The sequence below is a fragment of the Hippichthys cyanospilos genome, chromosome 5 (genome assembly GCF_059441005.1).
Source record: "Hippichthys cyanospilos isolate Australia breed blue-spotted pipefish chromosome 5, RoL_Hcya_1.0, whole genome shotgun sequence".
NCBI lineage: Eukaryota > Metazoa > Chordata > Actinopteri > Syngnathiformes > Syngnathidae > Hippichthys > Hippichthys cyanospilos.
This window is the reverse complement of record NC_142373.1, coordinates 19,546,084-19,561,217: the sequence shown is the minus strand read 5'-3', so window position 1 is coordinate 19,561,217 and position 15,134 is coordinate 19,546,084. Positions and strand designations below refer to the sequence as shown.

General features: G+C 40.6%; 2 protein-coding genes across 6 annotated transcripts in view; one reads left to right on the top strand and one right to left on the bottom strand.

The window, feature by feature from the left end:
* LOC148423907 (general transcription factor IIF subunit 2-like) overlaps positions 1-15,134 on the bottom strand; it is a 29,506-nt gene that overhangs the window by 428 nt on the left and 13,944 nt on the right. For all 5 annotated transcript variants that reach the window (XM_088414215.1, XM_088414214.1, XM_088414217.1 and 2 more), the window contains 3 exons: positions 2,980-3,061; positions 1,272-1,371; positions 1,062-1,205 (listed from right to left, as the gene is read on the bottom strand). In XM_088414215.1, coding sequence (XP_088270341.1) covers positions 1,062-1,205; positions 1,272-1,371; positions 2,980-3,061 — 326 coding nt within the window. The remainder of the gene's footprint in view (positions 1-1,061; positions 1,206-1,271; positions 1,372-2,979; positions 3,062-15,134) is intronic.
* On the top strand, positions 11,809-13,613 carry kctd4 (potassium channel tetramerization domain containing 4). Its single transcript, XM_088414219.1, has one exon. It carries the CDS (start codon positions 12,056-12,058, stop codon positions 12,830-12,832), a length of 777 nt encoding a protein of 258 aa, XP_088270345.1. The 5' UTR covers positions 11,809-12,055; the 3' UTR covers positions 12,833-13,613.

The following is a 15,134-nucleotide window of genomic DNA, read 5'->3' as shown; positions in this document are numbered from 1 at the left end:
AATAATGATGGCACGTCGCTTTTTTAAAGCCTTATTTCCTTACCGAACAAAAATACTGCACGGTATGTATGGAGGACCGAAAATGCCAAAATTAAGTACATTTTCTACTAAATTTGTGTCATTATTTAAATGTATTGTTAATTCGGCAAAGATAATGCATGATAATTCTCAATAAAGTAGAGGTAGCTTTCATGAGAGTTAAGTTTGAGGTATTTTAGAGCTGTTTGAGCAGGGCCCGCAGAAAACTATTTTATACAACTTGAAGTGGAGTAATTTCCGCACTTTCAAACCACGGCATTGACCGAAGAAGTACGGTACTTTACATTTTTATCTCTGCGACACAGAACCGTGAAATAATAATTCTAAATACATATTTTAAAAAAAAATAATTGATAATTTAAACACTTTTCCGCGCATTTATTTAAATACCTATGTATTTAATTCCACATGCAACAAAACATTTAACGGTACATTTATTTCATTCTGGCACTTTCGATCCTCCACACGAGGGCCTTGCATGAATTTAAAGGGGAAAAAAAAAAGTTGCGCCGACCGGCTTTGTCATCAACTAGCCACAAGATGCCGCTGTGGCGCTTAGCGCCGAGCCATGCCAGGCCTGTCCTCCACCCGTTGATGAACAGCAAGACTTTTGAGAATGGGCATTTGGGTGACTTCAGTTCCGTTAATTGGAGTGCTAGCCAAGTGCTTTGGGAGAAGAACGGTGGCGTGGAGTGCATCGCGCCGTTTGTCTCCCACTCAAGCGATGCTTACGCAATCGCATGCAATCAGGGGGGAGCCGAGGACCTCGAGGTCTCATCAGCACCTACACATTGCTGTTCTCTGCTCGCTGGAACGAATCCACCGTTATCCTCGCAATCCGCGTGTGCGCGCGAGAGAGAAAAAGAACTGGCCCAAATGGTAGCCACAGCAGATAGTGTGAACAAGCACAGACGTCATGCTGTGGGCGATCGGTGCAAATGGAACAAAGCAAGGTGGCTGGTGGGCAGGTGGATTTGTTTGTTTGTTGCTCTTTTCCCGTATTTTTTTATTTTTTTGCTCACCACCGGTTGCTTGGTGATGTCCACCAGGTCTTTGATGTTGTAATACTGATGCTTCTCAAAGGCGGCGAAGAGCATGTCCAGCACCACCTGTCGCTCCGCTCTCACCATCTTCCCTTCAGACTTCTTCTTCTTCTCGTATTCCACCTGGTGGAGGCAGCGGGAGTCAGCGCGAGAGTGTGTGTGTGTGTGTGTGAGTGGGGGGGCACTAACGTTGAAGTCGTGGTTGGCCACAGGCTTGAAGACTGTGGTGATGGCTTTCTCCAACTGCTGCGACAAACGCTGAGGCTTCAACGACTCCTTCATTTGAACTCTGACACGCACAAAACGCATGCGGCTCCCAAGTTATTCCACATCATAAAGCATCATCCACATAAAAAAAAAAACACAATGGCTGAGTGATGCGACTTAATCTGTAAAAAAAAAAAAAAAAACTTTGTTTGCCAAATAAATAGTCATAATGTTAATAACATATTTATGTTGAAAAAATATTTTAAGTTGAGTGCCCCTGCATCCATACAGCTCTTGCAAGTCATAGCAAAACATCTTCTATCTCAAGGCGCCACTGTATGACAGCTTCTGATACATTGACAGAGTAACGACGCGCAAAGATGATCCAAGCGCAAAACTCTGTGACAATTCTGTCTTATTCTTCATTTTCTGTAATGAGGGGACATTTGTTGAACAGATCTCTGTGTACTAAAATGTGGCCATCTGTAATATCTGACCAGCATCCAAGCCAAATGATCAGTGCAGAATTCAAACACATATACATATACAAGGGTTTTCTGTCGTAGTGAGGACCGCTTATAGACATCATGCATTTTCTAGCCCCTAATCATAAATCCAATTGAAAGCTATACTCTCAAAGCAAGTCTTATTCTTCAAAAAGAGGTGTGAATTTTTGGGGTGTACCCAAATGGTCACCATAAGAGGTGCCCACGAAGACAGTTAAACCCAAAATGTGGTCCCCATCATGTTGCAAAAAACAAGGGAACACACGCAAGCATTTTTCTTTCTATTGTAGTGGGGACATCCCTTTGACATAATGCATTTCCTAGCTCTTTAATTGAAACCTGTACTCTAAAACAGGGGTGTCAAACCTAAGGCCCACAGGCCGTTTCATGCCCGCAAAAAGGTTTAATCCCACTGACAGGATGATTTTGCTAAGTATAAAAATGATTAAATAGTAAGTTAATGTTTAATGATTAATACTGATGTGTCGCTTGTAATATTTTGGACCGTGTTAAAAAAGAAATATAAAATTTGAAGTTGTTGTTTTGAAACTATTTAAATGTATACCGTGATTTTATTGGTCCGGCTCACTTGGGAAGAGATTATCCACCGTACGGACCAAAAGCCAAAAGGAGTTTGACATCCCCTCTGTAATAAAAAATCTTGACCTTCAAATCGAGGTCTGAATTTGTAGGGCCCACCAATACGGTTCCCACAGGTGCAAGAGTCCCCTGCAAAGACAGTAAAACCTGGAATTTGGTCCCCACACGACGCAAAAACAAATGCGCACATACATACACTCTCCTATCAGCAAGCGTGCTCTCGCCATATGCACTTTCAGTTTAAATGTTGACTAATGAGGACGCGGAAGTGGTCTGAAAGAACAAATCAAAACGTGTGGCGTTTGCATCGGATTGCACTGCCGTGGCGCAATCTGCCAGCGATACAGTTGCTATAGTGATAGCATCCACTAAATGACTACGTCTAACTGCGCTGGATGCACACACAAGCATCAGACGGTCAGATTGGTGCTTTACGGTGCCGTGGCATGTTTCGCTGCCAATATCACACATGGCAGATAACGGCAACTCGCTTGTTAGACAGAAAAGTGTGATTTTTTTTTTTTCCGCGGCATACATTTGTATGTTGTGTTGTGTCCCTGCACCGCATTTGAAACTTGACTCACTTCTTGAGCTTCATGTAGTTGTCGCTGACGACGGGTCTGCATTCGGCCCTGTGCACCACCATCCCCTCCACAACGATCTCATCTGCAACAAAGAAGATGCGCATCGCGAGTCGTCTTTGTGGCAATACTTAAAACATTGGGAAGATTACATGCAGACAGCAGCTGCATCCATCACAAGAAAATAATGACCTATGGTGCAACAGGGCAACCGTTACACCCAAGTGCTGCGGTGAGTTTAAGTGGCAGTACAAATTAGGGTGATGCAATTACAGAAGATTGCTTGCGCACATTACGCAACGGTGTTGAAAACACAATGAATACAAGAGTGAAATCAAATGGAATGAAAACATATGGATTAACAAAGACAGGCTTACTGATAACAAATGAAAGCCTAAACCACACATTAAAAGCCTACTTTGAAAACGTGACTCCCTCAAAACCCTCACTTTTGAAAGCCTAACCTGTTTGAAACCCTAATAAGGAACTCTAACTAAAACTTTACTCAGGCACCATGGATGCAAATCGTGTTATGAGACCTAAGTTTGAAACCCTATTGTGAAATCTTATCTCTAGTTTAGAATCCTACATTGAACCCAAACCCTCCTAAGGAAGTCTAACCTACGTTTAAAACCCTACTCAGAAACCATAGATTAAAATCCTACTGTAAAACCCTACTTTGTAACATTACCGCTAATCTAGAACCCTACTTTGAAGCCAAATCCTGCTTAGAAAACCTAATTTAGAACCTTAGCCCAAGTTTGAAATCCTAACCAGTTTGAAACCCTTATAAGGAAGTTTAACACAAGTTAAAAACCCTAGTAAGAACTATGCAACCCTAATTTGAAAGCCTACCTTTAAACTTCATCCCTACTTAAGTACTTAAATTGAAACCCTAACCGTAGTTTGAAACCCTACTAAGGAAGTGTAACCCATATTCATTTACAAACATGGCACGCCACTAGGTGGCGGTAGTGTTGCCAAATTCTCTCCAATCAGAAAGAACTTCCGTCCCTCACCGTCTCCGGCGTCTTTGGCGGGAAATAGAGCAAAGTTAATGACCTAAAACTCTGGTTTGTAATTGCTACACGCAAACGCGAATCCGGAAAATTTGGCAAATCTCCAAATATCGGTGTGTTTAGAGACCTTCGGTTTTATTGAAAAAAAATAAAACGCATAGAGCATTGGGCAAATTGGAGCCCCTGGCTAGGTGTAGCCTATGCCTTAAATTCCTTCTCTCAATAAGCTGATCATGTTGTCACTTGTAACCGACTTTGTTTTGAATGACCAAAAGCTATAAAATCAGGAAAAAGCGCAAATGGGCCAAATCTCCGAGGAGAAACGAGACTGTCAACAGATAACCACATCAAGAATAAGGTGAGGAAATGGGAAAAGGCTAACCTAAGTGTGCTTCCTGCTGACTTGATAAAGCCCATTAGCAAACAATCTGCATTGAACCCTCCGGGGAAATCGAGTCCAGCTGTTTTCCAGCGGTTTTCAGGACCGCCTCCGGCAGCCGCAAACGCGCATCTTCCAGCTGAACGCACCACACTCTCTTCTTTTATTCTGCTCCTTTTCTCTCCCCTCCAGAATTCAGGCGAAGATAAATATCTTCGTTAGCGCCGAAGTGGTGCACGATATGCTAACGACGACCGCTTCTCTTATGAGTCATTGTTTGCATGTGTTTGTGTGAAAAGCCGCAACATTTTGCACTCCCCGTTTGATGCTCCAAAGGGCTGCAGGAGGTCCAGATGACCCGCGGAGGAGAAGGAATCCTCACACGTATGAATGAGTTGACGGCACCAATATTTCAAATGTGTGGGCAAGCGAGGCCAAAAAGGAAAAAAAAAAGTGCGAACGATGACGACATTCGGTGACGCTAGTGGCGCAGCAGGATTCCCGGTGGGAACATGCCAACTGTTACCGCTCTTCGCAATTGCTCTTTTTATGCCTATGGCTCATTATATCGCACTAGGCGCAAATAAGCACTTTCTATATATATATATATATATATATATATATATATATATATATATATATATATACACATACATACACACGCACACACACACACACACACACAGTATATGGTATATTTTCCATTATATGCATCTTATAATTGCTATGACAGTATTTGATCATTTTTAGTCACGATGTTCCGATATCATTTTTTTGGCCCAGGATACCAATGACTAGAGACGGGCAATGGTATTGTTATATTGCAATACAAAGTGATGCAATATGTATATACCGATATATCACGTATCAATTTTGACACGTCTTATTTTTTGTATTTCATTATCACAAAGTATTTAATAAATACATGATAACTATTACCTTTTTTTTGTCACCACAGATCTGGCGTATTCTGGAGAAAAAATGGCGGACCAAAACCAAGTGGTACCAAGTTGTGTGCAATAAAAGGGGAGAATTAGCCACCTGGAAAGGTTTCAATATATTTGTGGTTCAAAGTGTGTATTTCTGAATATACACATCTTAAATCACGTAGGATAAATCTTCATACTAATATTTATCAATTTTCTGTGTTAATTATTCTAAATTACTCTTTGAAAAAAGAATGTTTAATATGTGGTCATCAAAAGTACTGTTTTCTGTTTTTAGTAAATACAATAAAAAAAAGTTACAAACACTGCCCAATATTCAACCATCCAATTCACTGATTGAAAAACATAAGTTTTGATTTAACTGATATTCGATTAGTTGTCGATTAATCGTTAAAACGTTGCCCCTCTAATCCATACATTGTCCAAAAATGAATAAAACAAAAAAAATAACTAAGACTTTGATAGAATTTACATTTTACAGTTAAAGTATTGACTCTTGACAGAGAAATCAATTGTTTTGTAGACTAGTATAACTATTGATCTTATCGCGAAGGACTCCGATCCTCATTATTCAGGGAGGGAAGGTGAAATGGATGAACGACTCCAAGTCCAATCGATGAAAGAGAGCGATTACACGGAGCTCTCCCTCAGGCAACAGAATTCTTCACTATGGTTGCCTCCGCATATTTTCCTGTGAAAAGTGGTTTGAACTTGATTTATTAGATTTTTTTTTTTTTTAGACAAATGCTCAATCTGAAGTTATTGGTTTAAAGGACATGCATGGAGAAAATTAATAATAAAAACATATAAAGATAAGAAAATAAAAGAAAAACAAATACATAAAAAAATAAAACAAAATATAAAGCAGTGTATGAATGCCTGTGAAGTTCGACGCCAGTGCTTCTCAGTTATATTTTGCAAAGCCCCCCCCCCCACAGACAAAACGTCCGAAAGCGTTCGTAGCCATTGCTTAAATTCTAACGTACCCCTAAATTTCTCTAAAATCACAAAATTTCTTGCCGGTTTAGGACTTGAAAACATAAAACAGTGTGCCTAATAAAGGCCGTTTTTGCCTGTTTAGACTATTGTATGAAAGTGTCCGCTCTGCTCAGTAAAGGGTTAACATTAACAAAAAAGTCAACTACTTTTTTTACAGCATTTAAACAGGTTAGTCTGAAACTGAAAAAAATGACCAAGTGCATCAAAGTAAAAAAAAAGGACGTTAATCCTTATTTTATTGCAATTACAACTCACATGGCCGAAAGAAAGCCTCCCCCCCGTCGCCTTGCACCCCCACCCCACTATTTGAGAAGGACTGCTCTAGGCAGGCCATGAGGTTTATCGTACAAGACTAAAGCGGTTTTCATAGGAATCCCATAAGAAAGAGTGTGAATGCACCCTCTGACTTTCCTCCTTGTGCTCATCCACACAGCAGATGCTTATTCTTAAGACTAAAACTGTCCGTACCTTGCTGCCGTAGTGACTCAGAGTGTAATCATGTACACATATGTCCACGCTTGGAGTTCACAATTATTGGCTGGAAGAGGATTGTAGCTTGCGAGCGGTGTCATTTGATTTAAAAGCGCCTTGAATCATTTAGAGCAGGTGCAATAGCAGTGGTCACCATGGCAACCGCCACATGCTGGCCAACTTCATGTGTCACATGAAGTTCAATCAAATTACAGTCGGTGTGTTTTGAATATCAAGGTCATTGACACTTGAAGTCGACGGAAGTAAAGTGTTTTGTATTTTCATTTTATTCTGCTCAAGGCAGCCAATCAAAGGAAACGATTGGACGAAACACATGCCAGCAAAAAGGAAGCTAATACGACACCCACATGCAACATGTGTGGACGCAAGTAAACAACTGTTTGGTAGGTGGAGGGGCCATAGAGCGAGGCTCTCAAGGTTTCGGCGTGGGGGAGGACCTCTTGAGATTTACAGACATGTCCAGCATGTAGGCTTCGCTACCAAAGGAAAACAAAAAAGACGCCAGCATTTTTGGGTTGAAATAAATAAATAAATAAAACAGAGAGCTATACCATCTGTGCTAGATGTAATCAATTTCGCAAAATTTATTGGTAATGGTATGTCAATGTTTTTTGTTTTTTTTTCCTCAGCAAAACCAGAAGACGGATGGATGAACATAAATATATATATATATATATATATATATATATATATATATTTTTTTTTTTTTAAATTTCTGGGTCGTCTGCTGAAAAAAAAGTGCATGACCAATGACAATGTGCATCTATATACTTTTTAACAAAATATAACAAGTTGCAAAGGAGCCTCTACAACACAACTTAGCAATAAATTGATCCATGTTCCAATGAATTTACTCTCAATTTGAAAAGAAACTACCAGTTCCTGTTATGTAAAAAAAAAAAAAAAAAAAAAAAAACAAAGTCCCATTTGAGAAGTGCTGCTATAGGTCATATTTGGACTTCCAGTGGCAATATAAGTGTACACACTGTAGATTCAGAACTAAAAAAATAAAAATGTGGATTTTTTTTTTTTTTAGATTTTTAAATGTTCCGAATATCTTAATTTTCATGAAAAAAACACGTGTGTGATTATTTGATGTCAATCTAGAGATTAGCCTTTTGAAATAAGTATCATTTCATATTTGCCAAAGGTCGGGCATGACGGCTGAAGGCAGTTCAAACGCTTGGCTTTTTCTCCGATTTTAGTATTGTATTTGTGGAAATGAAAGGAGAACATTTACACATTCTTGAAGGATATATCAGAATAGAGACTGAGAGGAGTGAAGACAACGGCAGAAGAGACAAATGCGAGGGAGGGAAGGTTGCCCGTCCGCCCCCTCGCACTCCACTCGTACCTCCATCTGTTTCAAGGCCCTGCGCTTGCAGCTCTGACCTTCCTAATGTTTCACACAACAAACAGCAGCTCGCCCACCAAGCCTCCATCCAACACCAGTCTCAAGCCTTCCTCTCCTTATCGTATACAAGATGATCTGATGAATGTACAGGATGGATGACTCCCAACAATCAAAATAAAAACACCAATGTCAAAATGCGCACAGCGTTTGAATGCCACATAGAAAGTTTTTACAGTTTAAAACAATGTATGTGTTCGAATAAATGTACTGCATAGGTAATCCCATATTTACTCTTGTAAATGCAAAGCATTTATTCAGCTGTATAATTTTGTTTGAATCATGCAAGAGAAAGTTGTCTGTGGAAGCAGCGAGCGCAAGAAAAAATGAGACACAGTGACCTCACCACAGGGCTGAACAGTCTGTGTATGGCCATTACATTCTTGGAGAAGAAAATAGTAGTCACAATATGAACTGATAACTGATAGTATAGCATACACACTCAAACACCACTGTTTGGTAGTTGCGTTGCCGTCATGTGAGCGCCCCAGAAATCCTTTAGGGCGGCAACATTTTGGAACTAGAGCTATTCTAATCAATAAATAAAGCGATGTGTTGACAAAATGTGTTCCCAGAGCGGTAGGAGGTCTGTAAGCGCAAACACATCTCTGTTCGTTCTCCTCGTGAGCAAAAAGAATTGAAAGTCTCTTGTCTTCCTTCCTTGTGTGTTTATTAAATGTTCAACGTTGCCTGACCTTGACAGTATGTGATAATGTGGCGTTTTTTAGGATTTAAGTGAGATCAGTAATAGTCTGGAACACAAATTGTCTTTTGGAGATTCCTTATATTTGAAGCTTCAAAGACACAATTCTTAACAGAGCAGCCTGATGGTCTGTAAGAGTGAAAGACAACATTCTTAAAAAAAAAAAAAAAACAGTGGCCACTGAACAACAAAATGTGATGCTGACAACTGATTTTCCATTACAGTAGCAATGAGTTTTTTGGACATCTATACAAAGCCCAAAAGGCACAGAAAGCAGTACCATAGTAATGAAAATAGATTACTTCGGTGCCTTTGTTTATTTACCCTGGAGGCACATATTTTTCCATGCGTGGTCGTTTTATTGTCTTTTTGCTCCCAATACTTGCATTAGGCAATGTCCATCATCCCCTGTGATGGACCAGGAAAGAGCTCCATGTACATGAGTAAAGTTAATAATATGGTTACTTTAAATTGGCACTGCTCTGGACTTGTTGGAATGCTAATTAACGAGGGTGTTGTTTAGTTGCTCTTTTTCCTATGAACAACTCAGCTAAAAACTTCTTTCTTCAAGATGTATGGGAAGAAATATGTAAAGAAGGCAACACATACTCATTCTTAAATGGGGAAAAAAATAAGTAGTCTAAACGTGATTGAACATGTTACATATCACCACTGTTGTATGGGAACCTCATTATGTCAAATTTTGCTCAATCAATTTTTTCCCCCACAGTGATCAAACAGAAAACCAAAGGTATGTAAATGTATAAGCACAACTATGACAAATGAGTTTTGTAACACACACACTAGTGATAATGTGACGCATGTGAATGATGGCGGAAAGGAAGGAAGCTGCAAGTGTGTGTGTGTGTGTGTGTGCGCGCGCGCCGATTTGCGGTCCAAATATAATGTTCTATTAGAGCTCCTCTACAATATGCAGCCCAGAGACTGCTTCAGGAAATGTACAGATTCCTTTCATTATCACGCACATCATTTTAACATTACAGTATGTGCAGCTTAGCATGATTAGCATTTTGACAAGGTAAAAATAAACAAAAAAACTAAACAACAAAAGCCACTTATCACAATTGAAACTCAAAAACAAGCAGGATTGTGGACTATACTGACTATGACATACCTAAGTGCAGCATTGCTGGGTGAAGACAAAAACAACAATGTTTTTGAAGAGTTTCTTTAAAATTCAAATTTACCTTGCTAACACCTGGTAAATTGGGTCTTTTAAATGATCTTGACTCTGCAAAAGAAACACTTACGCAATGAATAAGGACGACACTCTGAGCTCAAAGAGGACCCTATTTTAAGTGGTTGCCATGCCAGCTTCACAGCAGTCAGTGACTCCATGTTTCACCACGAGCTCTTACTCCTTAATGAATTATTCAGAACCTTAAAGAGGAAAGGAGCACCCTTTTTTTTTTTTTTTAAAGATTTAATTCATTCAGCTCCAACAGCTGTGCAAAACAGAGCCTGACTTTTTTTTCTCAAATAATGAGCATCCTCTGCAGGCCATCTTAATGAAAAGGAGGTAAAAAGCAAGTCTAACTAAGCACAGTCCACCCTGCTACATTTGGCTTGTTTGTAATCCTGTTTGAATGTGGTTGATGATGACTTCTCTAATTGCTTATGATTGGATAGCCATCAGACACGAGCAAACCCACACACACTTAGACGTCTACAATAGACATGCAGCACTTCATCACAATCATATTTTGTCATTGTATTTAAATGTTTACTATACAACATCAGCACACTAACACCAAGACGGGACAACTGACTATTTTTTTTAGCCATTGCATTCTTTAGGCCTTTTGTCAAATCAAAATTCATTGATCTCAAAGGATATTAATTTCATTGATATCCTTTGTGATTTAGGAAAGTATGATTTATTTTGAAATAATTTACACTACTTTCCTACTCCTCCAAATCTCTGCTCATGAATTTGTCAGTGAGAAAAATTTGCTGGTTGAAAAAGGACATTTGAGTTTCAAAATGTGATCAGTAGGAACGGCAACAGTGTCAGGCTGACCTAATCAAAGTGTGCAGTTATTTACGTCTATCACAACAGCCATCATAGAGCACTAGAGTGCTGCTAACTAGAAGCTAATTGATGCTATAACTGAAGCTAAAATGAAATCCTATTTTCATCACGATCTTCAGAACAACATTTTGTTGTTTCTGTCAGTTGGGTGCAAAAGTTGCAATAGAAAGACTATTCAAGCTACTACCAAAACTTGCTTCCATGAACATCTTCAAAATAAAAACATACCAAGCCATTTATGTCCATATATTATTTAGTATACTAAAGTTTATTTTGAAGGTGTTCCTGTGGTTAGTGGGTCTTACACTGACAATGTACACTAATAAACTGGTACATTTTTTTGAACCTCATTGTAAATGGACCTCAATACAAATGTATTTTACTCGAGACATCCACCATGCAGCCAACAAATACAAACATGCACACGCACACAAAAGCACGACGCGCTGCCAAAGAAAAGAAGCCTTGCATTATCCAGTGCAAGAGAGAAAATGCATATTACCATAAAATGCCTTTGTCACTTTGCAATTAGCAGTGAAAAAAAACTACCATAACACAAGCAAAGCAAAAACAAGTCTGTAAGCCCTTACAGACTCCTCATTTCATTTGGTGAAAGGGTGTGAAAGCGCTAATTGCCAATGCTTCGTTTTGTACCTTGAGGGAATTTAAAAAAAAAAGGCTGTGGATTTCATAGCCCTCTGCTATTTACTCCCATACTCTTTTTCACCCTCATTGAATGCGATGCTGTCTGCCCACCCACTCATGGGGAGGGAGACAGCAAGGGAGGGAGAGAGAGAGCGGGAGAGGGAGGGAGACATGTATCGAGATCCTTTCCCTTTTCAGCGATCAGTCCACAGGAGCTCGCCTGCCCGACGGGACTCAGCCAGGTACGATTGCGCACTTCAAAACCTCCTCGCAATCACGACACGCCAAAGACAGGTTTATCGCATCAGGGCCTCATTCTCCCATCCCAAAAGAAAAAGAAGACAAGTAAGTTAGTAACTGGTGCTGCTGGCACACATGCATACACGCCAGCTCTGAGGAGTCTGGGTCAAAGCCGGAGAGGGTACCTGAGAATGGAATGGAATCTCAGAAGAATGGAAAGTGAACTGAGACACATCAACCCAGACCTGCTGCAGCCCAGCAAGAGCTTCAAGAAGCCCACGTCAGGCACTATCACCATCAACGTCGGTGGCTTCCTCTACACGGCTCACCGGAGCACCCTGGCCAAGCACCAGGGTACCTTTCTAGAAGAGTTGGCCAACGGTAAGAAACCCGTCCAGCACATGGATTCCATGGGGAACCCTTTCATCGACAGAGACGGTCCAGTCTTCCGGCATGTGCTCAACTACCTGCGAACCGGAGAGCTCCAGCTACCTGACGACTTCCGGGAGGCGGGGCTCCTCAGAAGAGAGGCCGATTTTTACCGTCTGGTCGAACTCGTGGAAGCCGTGGCCGAGTGGGAAAGTCACAGGGCCGCCCAGCGGGAGCCCGCCTTTTTGGAGGTGACCGATAGCCACGAGAGGTCACAGGGCCTCAAGGTCTACTGCAGTGACCCCACCTTCATCGACAAGGTCAAAGGCCGGCTGGTGCAGATCTCCAAGAGCCGCCTGGACGGCTTCCCCGAAGAATTTGAGGTGTCGTCCAACGTGATCCAGTTTAGACATTTCATCAAATCCGAGCCGGGCTCTCGGCTGGTGCTGAAGGAGGACAGCACATTCTTGTGCACGCTTGACTGCCTGAAACTCGAGACCGTGATGCTAGCCTTGAAATCGGGCTTCAGGCTGGTCACCAGTCTGGACAGTAGCAAAGGCTCCGTCGTGGCAGCGGAGGCTCTGCATTTTGTCAAATAAGCCGATAGGGAGATCGAAGGAAAAGGCGTGACGCAGAGCTGAAGACAAAGTAAAGCAGTGCCTGATTCCATATCCACTCCTCCAACATTTGATTTTGGCTTCAAAGGTCTTGTAACGTGTTGAGCAGTGAATCGTTATTAGTGGAAAAACAAACGAATAAGAAAAGTGCGCTTTCACGAGATGTTTAGACTGTATATTCAAATTCATTTGCACATCATGCCTCACAAAGTATTTCGTCTGCCCGGAATAATTTGAGTGCCATTATGTGCAGAAATTTTGGAGTCAATCTCTGTACTGCCAGTCTTATTGCATTTCATGGCTCGAGGCTAATTTGACCGACTATATTTGAAGAGTACTGAATGAGTCCTCGCAAGCGCAGTGAACACAGCACAGTGACCCCCTTTCAACATTGACTGAGAGATCCTCAATACCGGTGGTTTACTGCTTTTGCGATAGCTGCAGCGCTCAAAACCAACCGTGACGCGCACCGTTCAGCTTTTACCAGTGTGTGCGTGTGTTACAATAACAATGTGTGTACTTGGCTTACTAGCTCGTTATGCACAAACAGTTTGACGTCCGGATCAGAACCAGCATCTGTTTCTCTTTTCATTGCATTAAGCTGAGTTTATCGCAAGCAACTGTGACTGTTGTAAGGGCTTTGACTCGAGCATGAGACATCTGTGCACTCAATAAATTTTGTGTTGGTGCTGTGAGCCTCTGTGTAGTCAGTGCATCAATCATGACCATGTGAATATTTTATGAATAAAATAATACTGAAACACTCAGTGGCAAGTGGGAGTTTTTGTATCGGGTGTGGTTATATCACTGTGTTTTTCACTTATTAAATCACAAAAACAATACAACATAGAGGCTGCATGAAATTGGCAAACGCACAAAAAAAATTTCAGCAGAGCAACTGAAAAGAAGCTATCGTGACATTCTGAATTGTGGTTTAATCCAACACACATTTCAAAGGTTGTGCAAACACTCGATCCAAATCTAAACAACATTGGCACAAACGGCATACTGTTCGAGGTCTGGGCTGGTCCACGGCAATAAACTGCACAAGTAGACATTCAGCGTAGTCGTAGTGAAGATAGAGACACTATTCTCTTTTTAGTGAGCCAGAGACACTATTTTGCAAATTTAACAAGTAAACTGATTAACTGATAAAGGGTTTTCTTAAATTCTGATTTAAATGTTTGACTGACTTATCTGATTATTTTGTTGACAATCCCATTAGCGCAGCGCCATTGAGTGGATGGGTAACACAATCCCAGCCACTACAGTAGCTTCCATTCTATGAGCCTTATAATGCAGTATGACTTATAGTGTGAAAATTGTGGTATTAAGTGTCTGTGTACGCAAGACTACTTTACTTTGAACTTGCAGAACACGCTAACTGCTCTTAAAAAGACACTTTAAAGCCACACTGCCTTGCTGCCATAATAGTCCAACTCAACCAGTTAGCAGTCCTTGGGGAGAGAAGATCTGTGATCCAGAAAATGGGCCAATCATCCTCTTGCCTCAAGGAGAAGCAATTTTCATCTGACTGCATGTCACCATAGTGTACTATTAACAGGAAAACGGCATACAATTACCCCATGTACTAAGTCGAGCATTGCGATTTGAATATATACATGGCAAATTGCACCATTACACATAATTTGAGTAGGCCCTTCTTTTACAATATAGGATGCCGAAGTGTAGTATTATTACGGAGATAATTTGTTATACAGTAAGTCTCGAGACTGGTCACATGCTATTTTATCATGTTATCAGCAGCAATATATCTCTAAAGTATAATACCACAAGCTAATCCTAAAGTCCCATGACGAATGTAAATACCATTAAAAATATGCAACGTAAACCAACACTTTGAAGGATTTTTGACTGATATGTCAATGGAAGTGAATGAGGTCACATATTCACTGCCAGCCCAAATAAAAATGGATCTTTGACATCTATTGCAATCAGTGGCAGTGGATGAGTTAATAGCCTTTCCATAATTGCCACATCAACCTCCAACATCTTGACTTGCTCTGCATAAATCACTTTAAATCTTAAGTGAAAACATGGACATTTATTTTCCATAATCTTGGTTGATTTGGTCTGTTCTGATTTCAGCGGCAAGCCACTATAAATACAGTTGAGCTTCATGCATTTTTAAAGGTAGTGAGTGGTATAGTAAGTAATTGGAAGGTCACATGATTCACGCCTCATCAAAAGGCAGCTTTCGATGAAATGAGTGCGAAGAAACCAGATACGTAAATGATCTAGTCAGGCAAAAAAAAAAACTTTG